The 14,694-nt window shown below is 59.9% G+C and overlaps 1 protein-coding gene across 3 annotated transcripts; it reads left to right on the top strand.

Moving 5' to 3' along the window:
* The first annotated feature begins 1,758 nt into the window (after positions 1 to 1,758).
* LOC117889140 (ribonuclease Oy-like) lies at positions 1,759 to 14,447 on the top strand. Of its 3 annotated transcripts, none has more exons than XM_034793008.1 (10): positions 1,759 to 1,969; positions 9,161 to 9,245; positions 10,201 to 10,258; positions 10,924 to 10,991; positions 11,072 to 11,129; positions 11,819 to 11,883; positions 12,279 to 12,392; positions 13,412 to 13,460; positions 13,653 to 13,727; positions 14,166 to 14,447. In XM_034793008.1, exons 1-10 carry the CDS (start codon positions 1,807 to 1,809, stop codon positions 14,331 to 14,333), a joined length of 903 nt encoding a protein of 300 aa, XP_034648899.1. In that variant the 5' UTR covers positions 1,759 to 1,806; the 3' UTR covers positions 14,334 to 14,447. The 3 variants fall into 3 exon arrangements, with proteins under 3 accessions (XP_034648899.1, XP_034648900.1, XP_034648901.1); XM_034793010.1 differs by lacking the exon at positions 1,759 to 1,969 and adding an exon at positions 8,365 to 8,842; XM_034793009.1 differs by lacking the exons at positions 10,924 to 10,991; positions 11,072 to 11,129.
* The last annotated feature ends 247 nt before the right edge of the window (positions 14,448 to 14,694 follow it).

Here is a 14,694-nt window from a genome sequence, read left to right as displayed (position 1 = left end):
GGGACAGCTGAATCAGAGAGGGGTCAGGCTAGAGACTTGCCTGGTTCAATTCTCCACGCCATCCTTCCCTGTTAACCTGTGGAACCCCCCACCACTGGATACTTGCAAACATTTCATTAACTTACTGAAGAGAAACAGGAGTTATGGGAGAGATGAATCAGAGAATGAGAATTATAGGAGATTTCTCTGGTTCCATTCCCCCTCCAGCCTTTCCTGGTCACTTGTGGAACTCCCCACCACAGGATATTCCAGAAGCAAACATTTCATTAACCAATTAAAGAGAAATAGGAGTAATGGGAGAGATGAATCAGAGAATGGGGACATCAGAGATTTCCCTGGTTCAGCTCCCCTTCCATCCTTTCCTGGTAACCCGTGGAACTCCCCACCACAGGATATTCCCGAAGCAAACATTTCACGAACTAAATGAAGGGAAATAGGACTGATGGGACGGCTGGATTGGGGAGGTGGGGGCGCATGCCGATGACTCCCTGGTTTCTATCCCTCTGTGTGTGTGTGTGTGTGTGTGTTTGGTTTTCAAACGTATCTGTCACTGTGACACCAAAGCCCCTGTCTGTGTGAGGGGCCCTCTTTATTTTTATCCGTGATGTAAGCGAGGTGATTTTTTTTTTCCAAAGCACAATAAAAAAAAAAAAAAAGGGAAAGCACCTTTTTCTTTACGATAAACTCAAACCCCATGTCCAATTTGCCGGCCGGTAAATGCTCCAGAGGAGGGGGGGGGTGCTGTCCCATAGCATTCTAGGAATATTGGGCTAAAAGGGACCTCCTTGGGGCAGCTAATCCATCTCCCCCCGTGCTGAGACAGGACCAGGTAGCCCTGACTCCCCTTAGAGTACCTACTATCTACCTTAAATCTCCCTTGCTGTGGATTGGGACAGTTCCTTCTTGTCCTACCCACCATGGAGAGCAGTGGATCACCGTCCGCTTTATGTAGCTCTTAACGTAACTGACGCCTGTTCTCAGTTCTCCCCTCAACCATCTCTTCTCTAGACTAAACCTGCCCACTTCTTTCAGCCTTCCCTCCTGGGTCAGGTTTTCTAAACCTGTCCTCCTTTGGGTCAATCTCCTCCAGTTTGCCCTGAGGCTGCTCAGAGTGACACTGGGGACCAGGCAACTGATAGAACCCAGGAGTCCTGGCAGCTCCCAACCTCCCACTGCTCTAATGACTAGACCACTCATATCTGTGAGACCCACCCAATTGGCCCCTGGGCAGCATATTTATTCCATTGCCATCCGGCCCTTAAGTAACAACAATCCGTAGCTCCAATACAGGGCTTACAAAGGAGGTCAGTATCATTATCCTTATTTTACAGATGGGGAAACTGAGGCACAGAGCGGTGCTATGACTCACCCAAGGTCACTGAGCAGGCCAGTGGCCGGGCCAGGAATCAAACCCACTAGCCCACGCTTTCTCCCCCAAAGCAAAGGTTTCAGTAACTAAATGAAGGCAACAGGATAGCTGAATCAGGGAATGAGGGCATCAATCGCGGCGTCAGTTTCTCCCGCCGGCCATCCCTGTTAACCTGTGGAACCCTCTGCCACAGGATATTCCTGAAGCACAGGCAGTGCGGGGTCGGCGGAGCTGGGAATCAGAATCTCTGAGTCTTGGATCAAGCCCAGCAGCTGTTGAGAGTCATTCCAGTATTTGGAAAGAAACAATCCCCTCACTGTGCTCACGTTAGCCCCACCCCACTCACCCCCTGTCCCCCAAAGGGGGGGTCTTACCCTGACACAGTTTTTAAAGGTGCTTTTTATTGATTTCAGAGGGTTGGGGTTTTCTTAAAGTACATGGCTCTCCGCTCTCTGCTTCCAGCCCCGAACGGGCCCAGTGGGGCGGGGGGAGAGGGGAACCAGCTATTCCAGACTGCCGTCTCATTTCTTCTGGGGGAAAGCGGCTCTGACCAGCGAGAAGACGGAGTAACAGGAGCCTGGAACGGCAAGAGAATGACTGGTAAGATTTTCAGAATAGAAAGAGAGGCCCAAGCCCTAAACCATACCCCTGCCCCTGATGCACACGGAACCCAGGAGTCCTGGCTCCCAGCCCCCCCTGCTCTAACCACTGAACCCCACTCTCCTCCCAGAGCTGGGGAGAGAACCCAGGAGTCCTGGCTCCCAGCCCCCCTGCTCTAACCACTGAACCCCACTCTCCTCCCAGAGCTGGGGAGAGAACCCAGGAGTCCTGCCTCCCACTTCTCCCTGTGCTAAAGCACTAGATTTTCTTCCCCTCCCAGAGCTGGGAACAGAACCGAAGGATCCTGATTCCCAGGGCCCCCCTGCTCTAACCACTAGGAAATGCTACAACACCCTGCCTCATTCACAGCTAAATCTTTCCCCCTCAATACCTCTGCCAGTCCCCAAAGGGGCTGATCGCAAATCAAAAGGGAAATGGGTCTAGAAAAGGATCATTACAACAAGGAAGCAAATAGGTTTTGTTCAGTTTCATTTCTCTGTCTGGCCTGGGCTTTTATTTTAAGAGCTACCAGGCTTCCGTTTGATTCAAATTGTGCTTATGACCCGGGGGGACTTTGCTGCAGCTCCATTAAACGACTAATAACTGAACCCAGAAGTGCGGATTCCTAGCTCCCTGCTCTAACCACTAGTCCCTGAATTAGAGAGAGAACCCAGGATTTCTAGCTCCCAGCACAACCTCCCCCCCCCAACCACTAGACCCTACTCCTCTGAAAGCTGTGAATAGAACCCAGGAGTCCTGCCTCCCAGCCCCCCTGCTCTAACCACTAGACCCCAGTCCCCTCCCTGAGCCAGGGTCAGAACCCAGGAGTCCTGGTGCCCAGCCCCCCCCTCTAACCACTGCACCCCACTCCCCTCTCTGAGCCAGGGATAGAACCCAGGAGTTCTAACTCGCAGCACCCCCCTCCCCGCACCCCTGCTCTAACCACTAGACCCCACTCCTCTGAAAGAGCTGTGCACAGAACCCAGAAGCCCTGACCCTGCTCTAACCACTACACACCACTCCTCTCCCTGAGCCTGGGATAGAACCCAGGCGTCCTGAGCAGGGAGCAGCACCTACCAAAGATAGTGATGCTCATAGTGAATCGATACAGCAAGGCATCCACCGTGCCCCCTTTCAGATGCACGGGCAGGCCATTATCCGCCTAGGCAGAGAAGGAAAACAAGGGGGGCAAGGGGGATCAGGAAACCAGCCCCCAGTCATTGCAAGGGTCCCTGCACTTCCGAGCAATGGGGCACCCTTTATGCAGAGAATGGGACAGATTCAAAGAAAAGGAAAGGGCCATGGCTGCCTGCACAGATGGCAGCATGGGGGTAGCGGCCGGTTGGGGGGGTGTAAAGGGGTGGACTGCCACTTTAAGGGCCAGAGGCCTGGAGCCAGCCAGCCAGCCCCATCCCCACCCCACTCCTGGGCTGGGGTGGGGTTCATTAGCAGAGCCAGCTAGGTGCAGGGGAGCTGATGTCCCTATAAAGAGCAGCAGGACGCCCCAGAGGGGGCTGGCCAGGGAGGCGGCCCTTGCCTGGCTCTAATGGGACAGGCCTGGGTGAGCCCTGCAGGAGAGTTGAGCAGCATGGACTGGCTGGAGGTTTAAGCATTGGATTTGGGGTAACAAATCCAGCCCCTGCTGACCCAGAGACGAGTTTGTTCTCATAGGGTGATTGAGGGAGCCCTGAGAAGGGGGGAAACTGAGGCAGACATGCTGTAGGGTGACCTCTGGCTCCGAGGGGGTGCACAGGACGCAGCTGCCCCATTGCCAGTGGGGGGTCAATGTTCCATTTCTTCCTCCCCATCCCCCTCACTCATGCCGGGATCCCCACGCACTAACCCTGCCAACAGCCTCACGTGGCTACCATCCCCATTTAATGGGTGGGGAAACTGAGGCACCAATTGCTGCAGGGACTTGAACGCCTACCCCCAAGATTACACCCTGCATCCATGGCAGAGCTGGCAGTAAAGCCCGGAGTCCTGACCCACCCCAGCTCTAACCACTAGACCCCACTCCCCACCCAGAGCTGGGGCTAGAACCCAGGAGTCCTGACTGCCAACCTCCCACTCTACTCCATCCCCTGGCCCCTCCCTCTCCCTTCGCCTCTCTCAAGCTGGGGTCTGTCTCACCTGAAAGAGCTTCTGATGTTCGGGGACTTTGTTTTTCATCTGGTGACGAGTGGAGGTGGCGAAGGAGCGGAGGGATCCCACGCGGGAGATCTGTGACACAGACGGCCGTGGGGAGGGGGGACAGGGTGGGGGAGGGCAAAGGTGATGAGGAACCTACAGAATAGAGTGAAATCAACCCCCCCGCGTAGGTCCCAGCCTCTGGGAGGAGATGGCCTTGTGCGGCTTGGTCCTGTTGTCTCGGCATTGATGCCAGTGGAGTCACTCCTGAGTGAGAGGGGAAGGAGCCCCGGTGACCCAAGGGGAGTCACTCCCAATTTACATCGGGCTGAGCGAGATCAGAACCATCTTGCTGGGTTCTGGTTTCCACCCTGCCTTGCATCTAATGCATGCAAATGCCAATACAAGGCCCAGACCAGCAGAGAATCAAACCCAGGCTGAGGGTCAGGACTCCTGGGTTCTGTCCCCGGGCTGGGAGGGGAGTGGGGTCTAGTGGGTTAGAGCAGGGGGGCTGGCAGTCAGGACTCCCACATGCCAATCTAGAAGGGTTGGGCTGGATCAAGGGAGGGTGCGGGGCCGGGTGGTACAGCGAAGCCAGGTTCAGGAACTCCCCACCCTTCCACCGTGTGACACCCCAGTGCAGCTTCTGTTTCCTGGACAGACAGAGCGAAAGCAGCAGCTGCTCGGAGCCTTCCCCCGGGGACGTGAAAGCACATGTGAAAGTGAGGCTGGCTAGTGAGGCTGGGCCAGCGAGAGAGACAGCCAGTGGGGACGTACAGCACCCTGCACCCAGGGTCTGGCTAATGGATTTACACTGCTGCGTAACTGGGGTCACGATCTGGCTCACGCTGCAGGATCCGGGCTGCCGGGCATCAGATGGGGCCAGAGTGAGAACCCCTCAGTTTGCTACAAGTTGTCATGTCTTAGCAAAGGCTGCTAAGAAACTCTCAGAGTGGCAGAGGGGTCCAGATTTCCCAGGGCAGCCTCCAGCCAGGCCCAAGGCCATTGCTGGGAGCGGGACTGGGAATCCCACTGCTGACACCAATAGATCTAAAATCACCTTGGAAAAGTGAAACTGCAGCTGCAGAGGCCTCTGTGCCCTTTCCTCTCTCTCCACCCCACCTCTGGGGTCTACCCCTCTTTACTCCCCCTTATCTATACTCTCCTTCTGCTTCGCCCCCGAAGCAGGAGATCTAATCCACCTAGAAAACATCCCTGCAGCCCACCCAGGACCTTGGAGGATTAACGGCCACCATGGAATTTTAACACCCAAGCCTACTGCCCCACTCTCGCTTCCCCCTTCCAAACTCTCTGCTCCCTGGCTCCAAAGCATCATATCCTTCTAGGCAGGGAACATTAATTTCTACTGATCTATCCCCGCCCTGCCATGCAGTATTCTTCTTATTTGTACACCTAGCAACCTAGATGCCTTGCTGAGATCAGGGCCCTGTCGCGCCGGGCGCTGCACAGACCCCAACTGAGATCAGGGCCCCGTCGCGCCGGGCGCTGCACAGACCCCAACCGAGATCAGGGCCCCGTCGCGCTGGGCGTTGCCCAGACCCTGACCGAGATCAGGGCCCCGTCGTGCCGGGCACCGCGCACACCCCGACCGAGGTTCAGGGACCCGTCGTGCCAGGCGCTGCACACACCCCGACCGAGATCAGGGCCCCGTTGTGCCGGGCGCTTCACAGACACAGAGCCAGAGTCAGTTCCTGCCTTGAGGGGTTCCCAGTCTAACCAGCCAAAGGAAGGCCGATTATCCCGTTTTACAGATGGGGAGACAGAGGCCCAGGGAGCTGCAGTGACTCGCCCCAGGTCACACAGTAAGTCACAGCTCAGGCCACCCTTCCTCTGCCGTGCCGCCCTCTGTCTAGCTGCTTACACGCCAGCCGTTCTTCCTAGCGCCCATCCACCCGTCTACCCACCGTACCAACCCACCTGTCTACCGAATCTACAGTCCGAAGCACAGGTTGGCCCAGGAGCGAGGTGCCAGGCAGATCCATTCCTAGGCATATTTCTCAGCCCCCCCTCCTTTTTTTTTTACATCGCTCTGCAGTTTCGGGGGCATTTTGTACCTGCCCCTTCTCAGGCATGTAACGAACCAGCGCAGTGGCACCAGAATCGTTTCCAGTTTGTGGGAATCCGTGTCTGCGTGCGTGTATATGCAGAGTGGGGAGGGGGAGGAAGAGGACCCCTGTTTGGGAAGGTTTCCCAGAGTCATTATGGGACGGCTCAGAAAACCAGAACGGGTGAAAGCGCTAAAGGGACCAAAGCTGGAATCTGGGCCTTTAATTGGGAACGTTCCCTGGTGCTTCCCCTGTCGGCCTGCACCTGTTGTCTTTGTCGCGTACGCAGATGGCGAGGGCCTTGGGCCAGGCGCTGTGTGAGTTCGGAGCGGGGGCCTGGTCCGTGAGGGGGGTGCCTCGGCACTACCGTAATACACCGACGAGCCATAAAAATATACAGCGCCTAACACAATGGGGTCGTGGCCCCTGTCTGAGGCGCTACCGTAATACACATAATACATAATAAGTCTCGCAGGGTCTGGTTGGGCTCTTGCTTACCCAGGGTTTAAATCAGGAGTTGCTCCCGGTGTTTACACTGGGCTGAAACTGCAGCACCGCAGAGGAGGGGTCAGGGCCTCGCTATTGAAAGACACCGGACTGACGGGTTTAAAAACCCAGCCCCCGAAGGCGAAAAGCCGGTGCCCAGCAGGGAACAAAGGTTAGAGACCCAGGCAAAGCGCAGGGGAGCGATTCACACGCATGGGCTGCACCTGAAGGGGGCAGGGGGGTTGAATCTTGGAAGTGTTCAGATCTGGGGAGGTTGGACCTGCTTGGAGCTGGGGGTGTTTGGGGTTGTGAGGGTGTGTGTGGATCCAGGGAGGGGTTAGAGTTGAGGGGGTGTATGGAGCTGGGAGGGGTGGATCTGAGGGGGGTGTTTGGATTGGGGGCTTAGATCTTGGGGGGCTGGATCCAAGGGGGTGTTTAGATTGGGGGGTGGATCCGGAGTGGGGGTGTTTAGATGGGGGGTGGATCCGGAGGGGGCCTGGATCCACAGGGGTGTTTAGATGGGGAGTGGATCCGGAGGGGGGCTGGATCCATGGGGGTGTTTAGATTGTGGGGGGTAACTGGAGGGGCGCTGGATCCACAGTGGTGTTTAGATTGGGGGTGGATCCAGAGAGGGGCTGGATCCATGGGGGTGTTTAGATTGGGGGTGGATCCGGNGGCTGGCGGGGTGTTTGGATCGGGGGGTGGCTCTGAGGGGGTGTTTGCGCTGCAGAGGTGGGGGGCGTTCGTTACCAGAAGGGCCTGCATCGTCCTGGGCCTGGGCCGTGCTCTCCTCTCCTCTCGTCACCCGTCTCCTTCTCTCCTGCCCCCCTCTGCCCGTTGCCCTCTGTCCCGGCCTTACAAGGACGCTGCCGGGCGGGGGGCTGGCTCTCCGCCTGTCCCGCTGCCAGACTAAGGGCAGCCGCTGAGCTCAAATCACAAGCTGATGCCAAGAGGCCTGGGCATCTTTCCGGGCCATGGACTCCCCCCACGGCCTCCTCGGGGGGTGGGCAGAGAGGGCAGGAAAGGTCCCAAGAGGAGGGAGAATAGAGGGCACTGAGGAACAGGAAACAGCCCCCCAACCCGCCCCCAAATCGGGCATGGCCAGGGTGCACTGCGCTGTGGCTATTCTCTGCCCCCCAGGGCCCATGGGGGGCGGATCGGGGGCGCGGTCGGAGCGCCCTGCGCTGTGGCTATTCTCTGCCCCCCAGGGCCCATAGGGAGCGGATCGGGGGCGTGGTCAGAGCGCCCTGCGCTGTGGCTATTCTCTGCCCCCCAGGGCCCATAGGGGGCGGATCGGGGGCGTGGTCGGAGCGCACTGTGCTCTGGCTATTCTCTGCCCCCCAGGGCCCATAGGGGGGCGGATCGGGGGTGTGGTCGGAGCGCCCTGCGCTGTGGCTATTCGCTGCCCCCCAGGGCCCATAGGGGGCGGATCGGGGGCGTGGTCGGAGCGCCCTGCGCTGTGGGTATTCGCTGCCCCCCAGGGCCCATGGGGGGCGGATCGGGGGCGTGGTCGGAGCGCCCTGCGCTGTGGCTATTCTCTGCCCCCCAGGGCCCATAGGGGGCGGATTGGGGGCGTGGTTGGAGCGCCCTGCGCTGTGGGTAGTCGCTGCCCCCCAGGGCCCATAGGGGGCGGATCGGGGGCGTGGTCGGAGCGCCCTGCGCTGTGGCTATTCGCTGCCCCCCAGGGCCCATAGAGGGCGGATCGGGGGTGTGGTCAGAGCGCCCTGCGCTGTGGCTATTCGCTGCCCCCCAGGGCCCATAGGGGGCGGATCGGGGGCGTGGTCGGAGCGCCCTGCGCTGTGGCTATTCGCTGCCCCCCAGGGCCCATAGGGGGCAGATCGGGGGCGTGGTCAGAGTGCCCTGCGCTGTGGCTATTCTCTGCCCCGTAGGGCTGCTCCTCCCTAGCCCTGGAAGGCACCTCCTCACCTGAGATGATCTCCCCCCATCCTCTCCCTTTACTGAGTGAGGAATATCCATCCTGGATCCACTTTGGGCCTCTCCCCAGACCCCTCACCCCCGGCACCCACCGCACTTCCTGATGGTGGTGGCTGAGGGCCCCCAGGGTCCCCGCATGTCTGTGCTCGAGGGGCGTGTTTTGCTGCATGAAGAAGTGAAACCAGCTCGAGGGCTTTCCATTTTCGGCTCCCCGGCCGGCTCCACCCTTCGGCCAGGCCAGATTGGACTGAGCAGGGTAAGATGGGCGTTCGGGAACCGGGCTTTCCAAGCCCAGATCTCTCCAGATTCCCGACTCCCAGCCCCCTCCTCCTAGTGCTCCCCATTAACTCCCCCGGGGAGGTAACCGAGAGGTGCCGGATCCAACCCGGGGCTCCCACCCTGGGGTGCTGGCTGTGCACCCAGAGATGTTTGGCCGAATCCACCCCTGGACAGTGACTTCCACCAAGGATGGGGGCTGCCCTGGGGGGGTTGGCAGGACGTGGCCTGTGGCGTCCGGGGACAACCGTGGCCGCCGTTGCTCCCCCGTGTCAGCGGTTGGGCGCTTGCCTTGCAGGGACGATGGTGCGTGGGGCCGTGCTGGTGTTCCTGTGGCTGGCCGGAGCGGAGATGCTCCGGGAGGAGCAGGTGGAGCGAAACAGGTAGGTGCCACCGAGAGTGAGTGCCCCTTTGCAGTGGTGCCCGCTGGCCCCAGCACTGGGGGGGCAGAGCGGGGTCCAGGGCTCCCGTTCCTATTCTTAGGGACCAGCTGAGATCTCACTGGTCCTATAGCCGCACTGATCCCCATCCCCAGCGGGCTTCATACGGGGATTCTAGGGGGACTGACCCCTAGATTACAGCCCCGAGGCCCCACCTGCCCTGCAAGCAAGTTGCAGAGCGTCCCCTAGCGAGGGACAATCCCCACTCCTCCGGGGGGCAGGGAGAAGGGTTTGCATTGGTGACCATGTGGAGTGCAAGAAACACAGAGGTAGGAGCTGGGGAAAGCCCCTTGGGAACCTCTCTCCCCACCAGCGTAGGAGGTGGGCTGGGAACATGGCCGGAGCGCCCTGTGGTTCTTCTCTGCCCCCCCCGAGGACAGGTTGGAGCGCGGCCAGAGGGCCCTGTGCTGTTTCTATTCTCCACTCCTAAGGGATCATAGGGGACAGCGTGTGAGTTAGGACAGCCCTGGCAGGGCCAAGAATGGAGGAGGGGGGGAGGACAAAGGGGGCTTAAAGCCACCTCCCATCCTGTCCCTGCCCTGGGTGCAGAAAGGGGGTGACTCCGAATCAGGCTCCAGATTTTCCACTTCCTGTCTGTCTGAGCTACTCGCGCAGCCCCCCATCACTGCAGCATCTTGGCGCCTCACAGTCTTTGGGGCTTTTATCCTCCCGCCCCCGTGAGGCTTGGCAGGGCTGGGCTATCATCCCCATTGTACAGATGGGGAAACTGAGGCACAGACTAAGTGACTTGGCCAAGGAATCTGTAGGGAGATGGGATTTGAACCCAGAGTCCCCAAGCCATACCTCTAGGCCACCCTTCCTTTCCACTGCCCCATCTCCTTCCCCCCACGCCCCTGCCCCTGCGTGGTCTCTGCAAAGCTCTGCTTTGCCTCGCTAGGTTTTGCAGCTGGAAGTGCATGAAGTTTGTCCAGATGTGGCCGGGATCGTTCTGCGTGGTGAGCGCCTGCTGCCCCCATCCCCAAACCTTCCCCCCTATATCTGATCCCTGCCCCACAACACCTCCGCTCCCCCAGCCCCCATACCTGTCTGCGGCTGCCACCTACAGGTACCAAGCGGAACAGCCACATGGACTGGCTGAAAAGCCTGGGATTAGGGAACTAAACCAGGGTGGCTGCTTGCCAGAGCTGGGCCCGTGGTCTGCCCTAGGGCAGGGGGCGCGGGGCCGGCTGGGCCTGTGGTCTGCCCTAGGGCAGGGGGTGTGGGGCCGGCTGGGCCTGTGGTCTGCCCTAAGGCAGGGGAGAATACCAGGTTAGACTGGTCTGGAGCTGGCGGGGCTGGGGGTGGGGGATCCCAGGTTAGATGGGCCCATTGTGCTGATCCGCAGATTGCTTTATAGAGTGTCCGATCCCTAGGTAGGAGCAGGGTGACAATCTAGTCCCCCCACCCCCCGCACAGGGAGGGGATGTGATTGTCTCAAGGGCAGGCAGGGAGAGCCACGAATGGAACCCAGTCCCCCTTGCTCTAACCACTGGACCCCACTCCTCTCCCAGAACTGGGGATAGAACCCAGGAGTCCTGATTCCAGTGGGAATAGCTCAGTGGGGGGTGGTGGGCTAAACTGGGACGTGACCATTTCCATTTCCTGGTTCCTTTGCCTGGAGGCTCTAGGGCCGAGGTTCGACTGCGTCGTCCCCGAGTCTGCCGACAGCTGGACCATCCACGGGCTCTGGTGAGAGATGCCCCTTGAGGTGGGTGGGAGGCGTGGGGTCAACGTGGTCTTTCCCCTGACTCTGTGCCCCTTGATCCCAGGCCCAGCAACGTCATGAACTGCTGCACCTGCTGGCATCTCTTCCCCTCTGACCTGATGGTAAGCGATGCCCCGCCGACCCCCACATCCAGTACGTCCGGAGCCCACCACAGCAGGGCTGGGAGCCAGGACTCCTGGGTTCCATCCCCGGCCCCCGGGAGGGGAGTGGTGTCTAGTGGTTAGAGTGGGGTGGGCATTGGGACTCCTGGGTTCTCTTCCTGGCTCTTCCACAGACACCCTATCTGACCTTGGGCAGGCCAAGTCTCCCTTCCTGGTGCCTCAGTTTCCCCATGTGCGAGAGAGGTACCAGTGTGAACAGAGGCAAAGCGGTGGAGAATCTAGTCCCGTCTCCTGGAGTCTCCTAGGTAGCTGTGGGTAAGCAGCCAACCGCTCCTGAAACATGGACGGGCAGAGCTGGGCTGAGGGTTAGATCTGAGGAATGGAAAGAATAAATCCCCCCTTATGTGACCCCACCCCAGGAGTACGTGGCTGGGAGACTGGGGCCGGGGGGAGGTTCTGCCTCCTCTTGGAGTCCTGGCCGGGGTCGCGGGGGGAGGAAGGGTGATTCCCCGGCTTGGGGGGGCACTGGTGGATTGTGGCCTCATCCCAGAGAGGATGGAGCTGGAGCGTGGCCTGCTGGGAGCTGATGTCTCCTCTGTACAGGGGAGGGTGACCCTGGGCCAAATTGTGGGACCCCTGCCCCCCCCGCCCCCGGGACAAGCCTTGCCCGCTTTTCTCTCCTACGCTAGGATCTGCCCAAGCAGCTGGCCGAGCACTGGCCCACCTTCCTCAATGCCAGCAGCTTCAACTTCTGGTGAGTGGGGTGGCCGGGGAGTTTTGGGGGGGGGGCTCTCAGGCCCATCAGGGGGAGGAGGGGCTGGGTTGGTGGAGAGGAGAGGATGGGGGGGGGGGGCCTGGGGCAAGCGGGGGGGGGAAAGCGTGGGGGGGGGGCGCTGCAGGGGTGGGAGCTTGGGGGGTGGGGGGACGCTGCAGGGGAGGGGAGAGAGCTGGGGGGGAGGGTAGTGAGGAGGCCACAGAAAGGATGCTGAAGAGGCCATAGGCATGGGGAGGCTGCTGTACCGGGTCGGGTGTCATGGCCGGCAGAGCCCCCTGCCCCCCGAGCCTGGATTCCCAGCCTGGGGCCTGGGGGAGGGGGGGCGTGTGACTGACTCATGGGCATTTAATTTCCCCCCTCCGCCCCCCCTGCAGGAAGGAAGAGTGGCAGAAGCACGGGACCTGCGCTGGGTGCATGGAGGCCTTGAGCTCCCCCAGCAAGTATTTCGGGGCGGCCCTCGCCCTGCGCACCATGTACAACATTGACGGGTGAGCCGGGCGCAGGGCGGGAGAGCAAGGGAGACTAGCCCACCGTGGGGCAGGGGGACAGGACACTTCCAACCCCCGCCCCACCCCACCCCATGGTGCCAGCAAAGCTCCCACTGGGGCAGGGGCTCGGAGAGGGGGCTCGGACTCTCCCTGGCTTTGGGTTATGGGTCAAGCGATCGGGATGCCTCATGGGGGAGATGGGGATCTGTCACGAGCTGATCTCTCATGAAGGGATCTATAGGGTGGGGATCTATCATTAGGGGATCTTCATCTGTGGGAGATCTGTATTGAGGGGATCTCTCGGTGTTGGGGGAATCTCTCGGTGCTGGGGATTTATAGTAGGGGGATCTCTCAGTGTTGGGGGAATCTATAATGGAGATCTCAATGTTGGGGGAATCGCTCAGTGTTGGGGGGAATCTATTGTCGGGGATTTCTCAGTGTTGGAGAATTATAGTGAGGGGAGCTCAGTGTTGGGGATCTATAGAGGGGGATCTCTCAGTGCTGGGGGANATGGGGGACCTATAGGAGGAGATCTCTCAATGTTGGCGGGATCTCTGTATTGGGGATCTCTCAGTGTTGGGGGATTATGGTGAGGGGAGCTCAGTGTTGGGGGGAATCTCTAGTGAGGGGAGCTCAGGGTTGAGGAGCTATAGGGGATCTCTCTTTTAGGGGGCTGTACAGTCTGGGATTGGGACAGTCTGTAACAGAGGTCCAGCTCTCTCTTGGGGATCGATGTACAGTACTGGGGGGGGGTCTCTCTCTCTCTTGCTCTCTCTCTCGGGGGATCTATAGTGGGGCGATCTATAGCTTAGCACTCTGTCTCAGGGGGGTGTTTATGGGGTGAATAGGGTCTCTGTCGGGGGGTGGGTCTGTCTATGGGGAAGGTGGGGCTAACTCTCTCCGGGCAGTGCGCTATGGGAGGGTGGCGTTCTGGTGGCACTGCAGTGCTGGCGTCGTGGGATGATTTTTACCTCCCCCTGCCCCTCCGTCTGACCCCAATTCATCTCCCTTTTGCACAGAGCGTTCCAGAGAGCTGGGATCCTCCCATCCTGCAATCACAGCTACCAGGTACGCCCACAGTCTCCCTAGGGCCCCGTCCCCGGTGTGAGGGGGCTCGGCTCATCCCGCCCCTTGGGATCCCTGGCCTTTTCTGGCTGGGTTTGCCCTTGGCAGATGATGGTTTGTGGAGGGGGGACTCCCCCCCCCCCCGTCACCACCCCAGTGTCCTGCTCGCTGACCCTTCCCATCCTGCCTCCACAGCTCCACACCCTCCAGGAGGCTTTGGTGCCCGTCCTGGGGAAGGAGCATGTGCTGCAGTGTGTGACCGACGGCCAGGTGGGTGCCTTTCTTGCGCTCCCCAGGGTCCTGCGGGCAACAGCTGTGGGGTAGGGTAGGAGCCACCAGGGATTCTGGGTAATAAACAATGGGGTGCTGGGTGTGAGCAGAGGCTATGGGGCATTCTGGAAAACAGAGGCTGAGGTGCTGGGGTTGGGCAGAGCCCCAGGGGATTCTGGGTAACAGAGAATGGGACATGGGGGTTGGGCAGGCGCACTGGGGGATTGTGGGTGCTGGGGACAAGCAGGGGCTTGGGGTCACAGATAATGGGGCTGTGGAGCTGGGTAGGGCTGTGAGTTTTTGCTGAGCCTCCTGAAGCTACGAGAGGACCTGTCCTTCCTGCAGCAGGGAGTTCCGCAGGTCAATGCATGGCAAAGCTTTTATTTCTGCTCCTTGGTTCTATTCCTCATGCCCTTCTTCCCTCCCACTGTGCTGCAGGCCCGCCAGGTCCTGGTGCAGCTCAAGGTCTCGCTCTTCAGCAACTTCTCTGCCGGGTGCCTGGAGGAGGGAGCCCGGGATTTCTCCCCCTACCGGCCCTGCGAAAACCAGAGACGCATCTTCTACTTCCCTCCGAACCAGAAGACCCCACGGGACCCCTGCCCCTGACTGGGGTTGGGGGTAGGGGTGGGGCAGGAGAGTCTCGTGGCTCAGCAGCAGAGAGCCCCAGGGAAGGCTGGAAATCAGAGGCCCCATCACCAGAATAAAGTGCTCGGGAAGGATCGACTGAGTCTTGTGCATGCGATTATTTTGTTACCACGGCCACTGGCTACACGAGACCCTGGCGTCCGGGACCCAACGTGGTTAAAGGGGGAACAAATTCCCACGGTGGAGGGGGTAAAGGGGGAGTGCCCCCTAGAAGGCATCTGTCTCGCTCTCCTGTACCTGGCCCAGACAAGCGAGGCAGCTGTGGGGACAGCAGGAACGCCTGGCCCTCAAGGCTGAGCTCATCAACCCAGTGCCTTTGCTC

Source organism: Trachemys scripta, chromosome 16 (genome assembly GCF_013100865.1).
Source record: "Trachemys scripta elegans isolate TJP31775 chromosome 16, CAS_Tse_1.0, whole genome shotgun sequence".
Lineage (NCBI taxonomy): Eukaryota > Metazoa > Chordata > Testudines > Emydidae > Trachemys > Trachemys scripta.
This window is presented reverse-complemented; position numbering and strand designations above follow the sequence as displayed.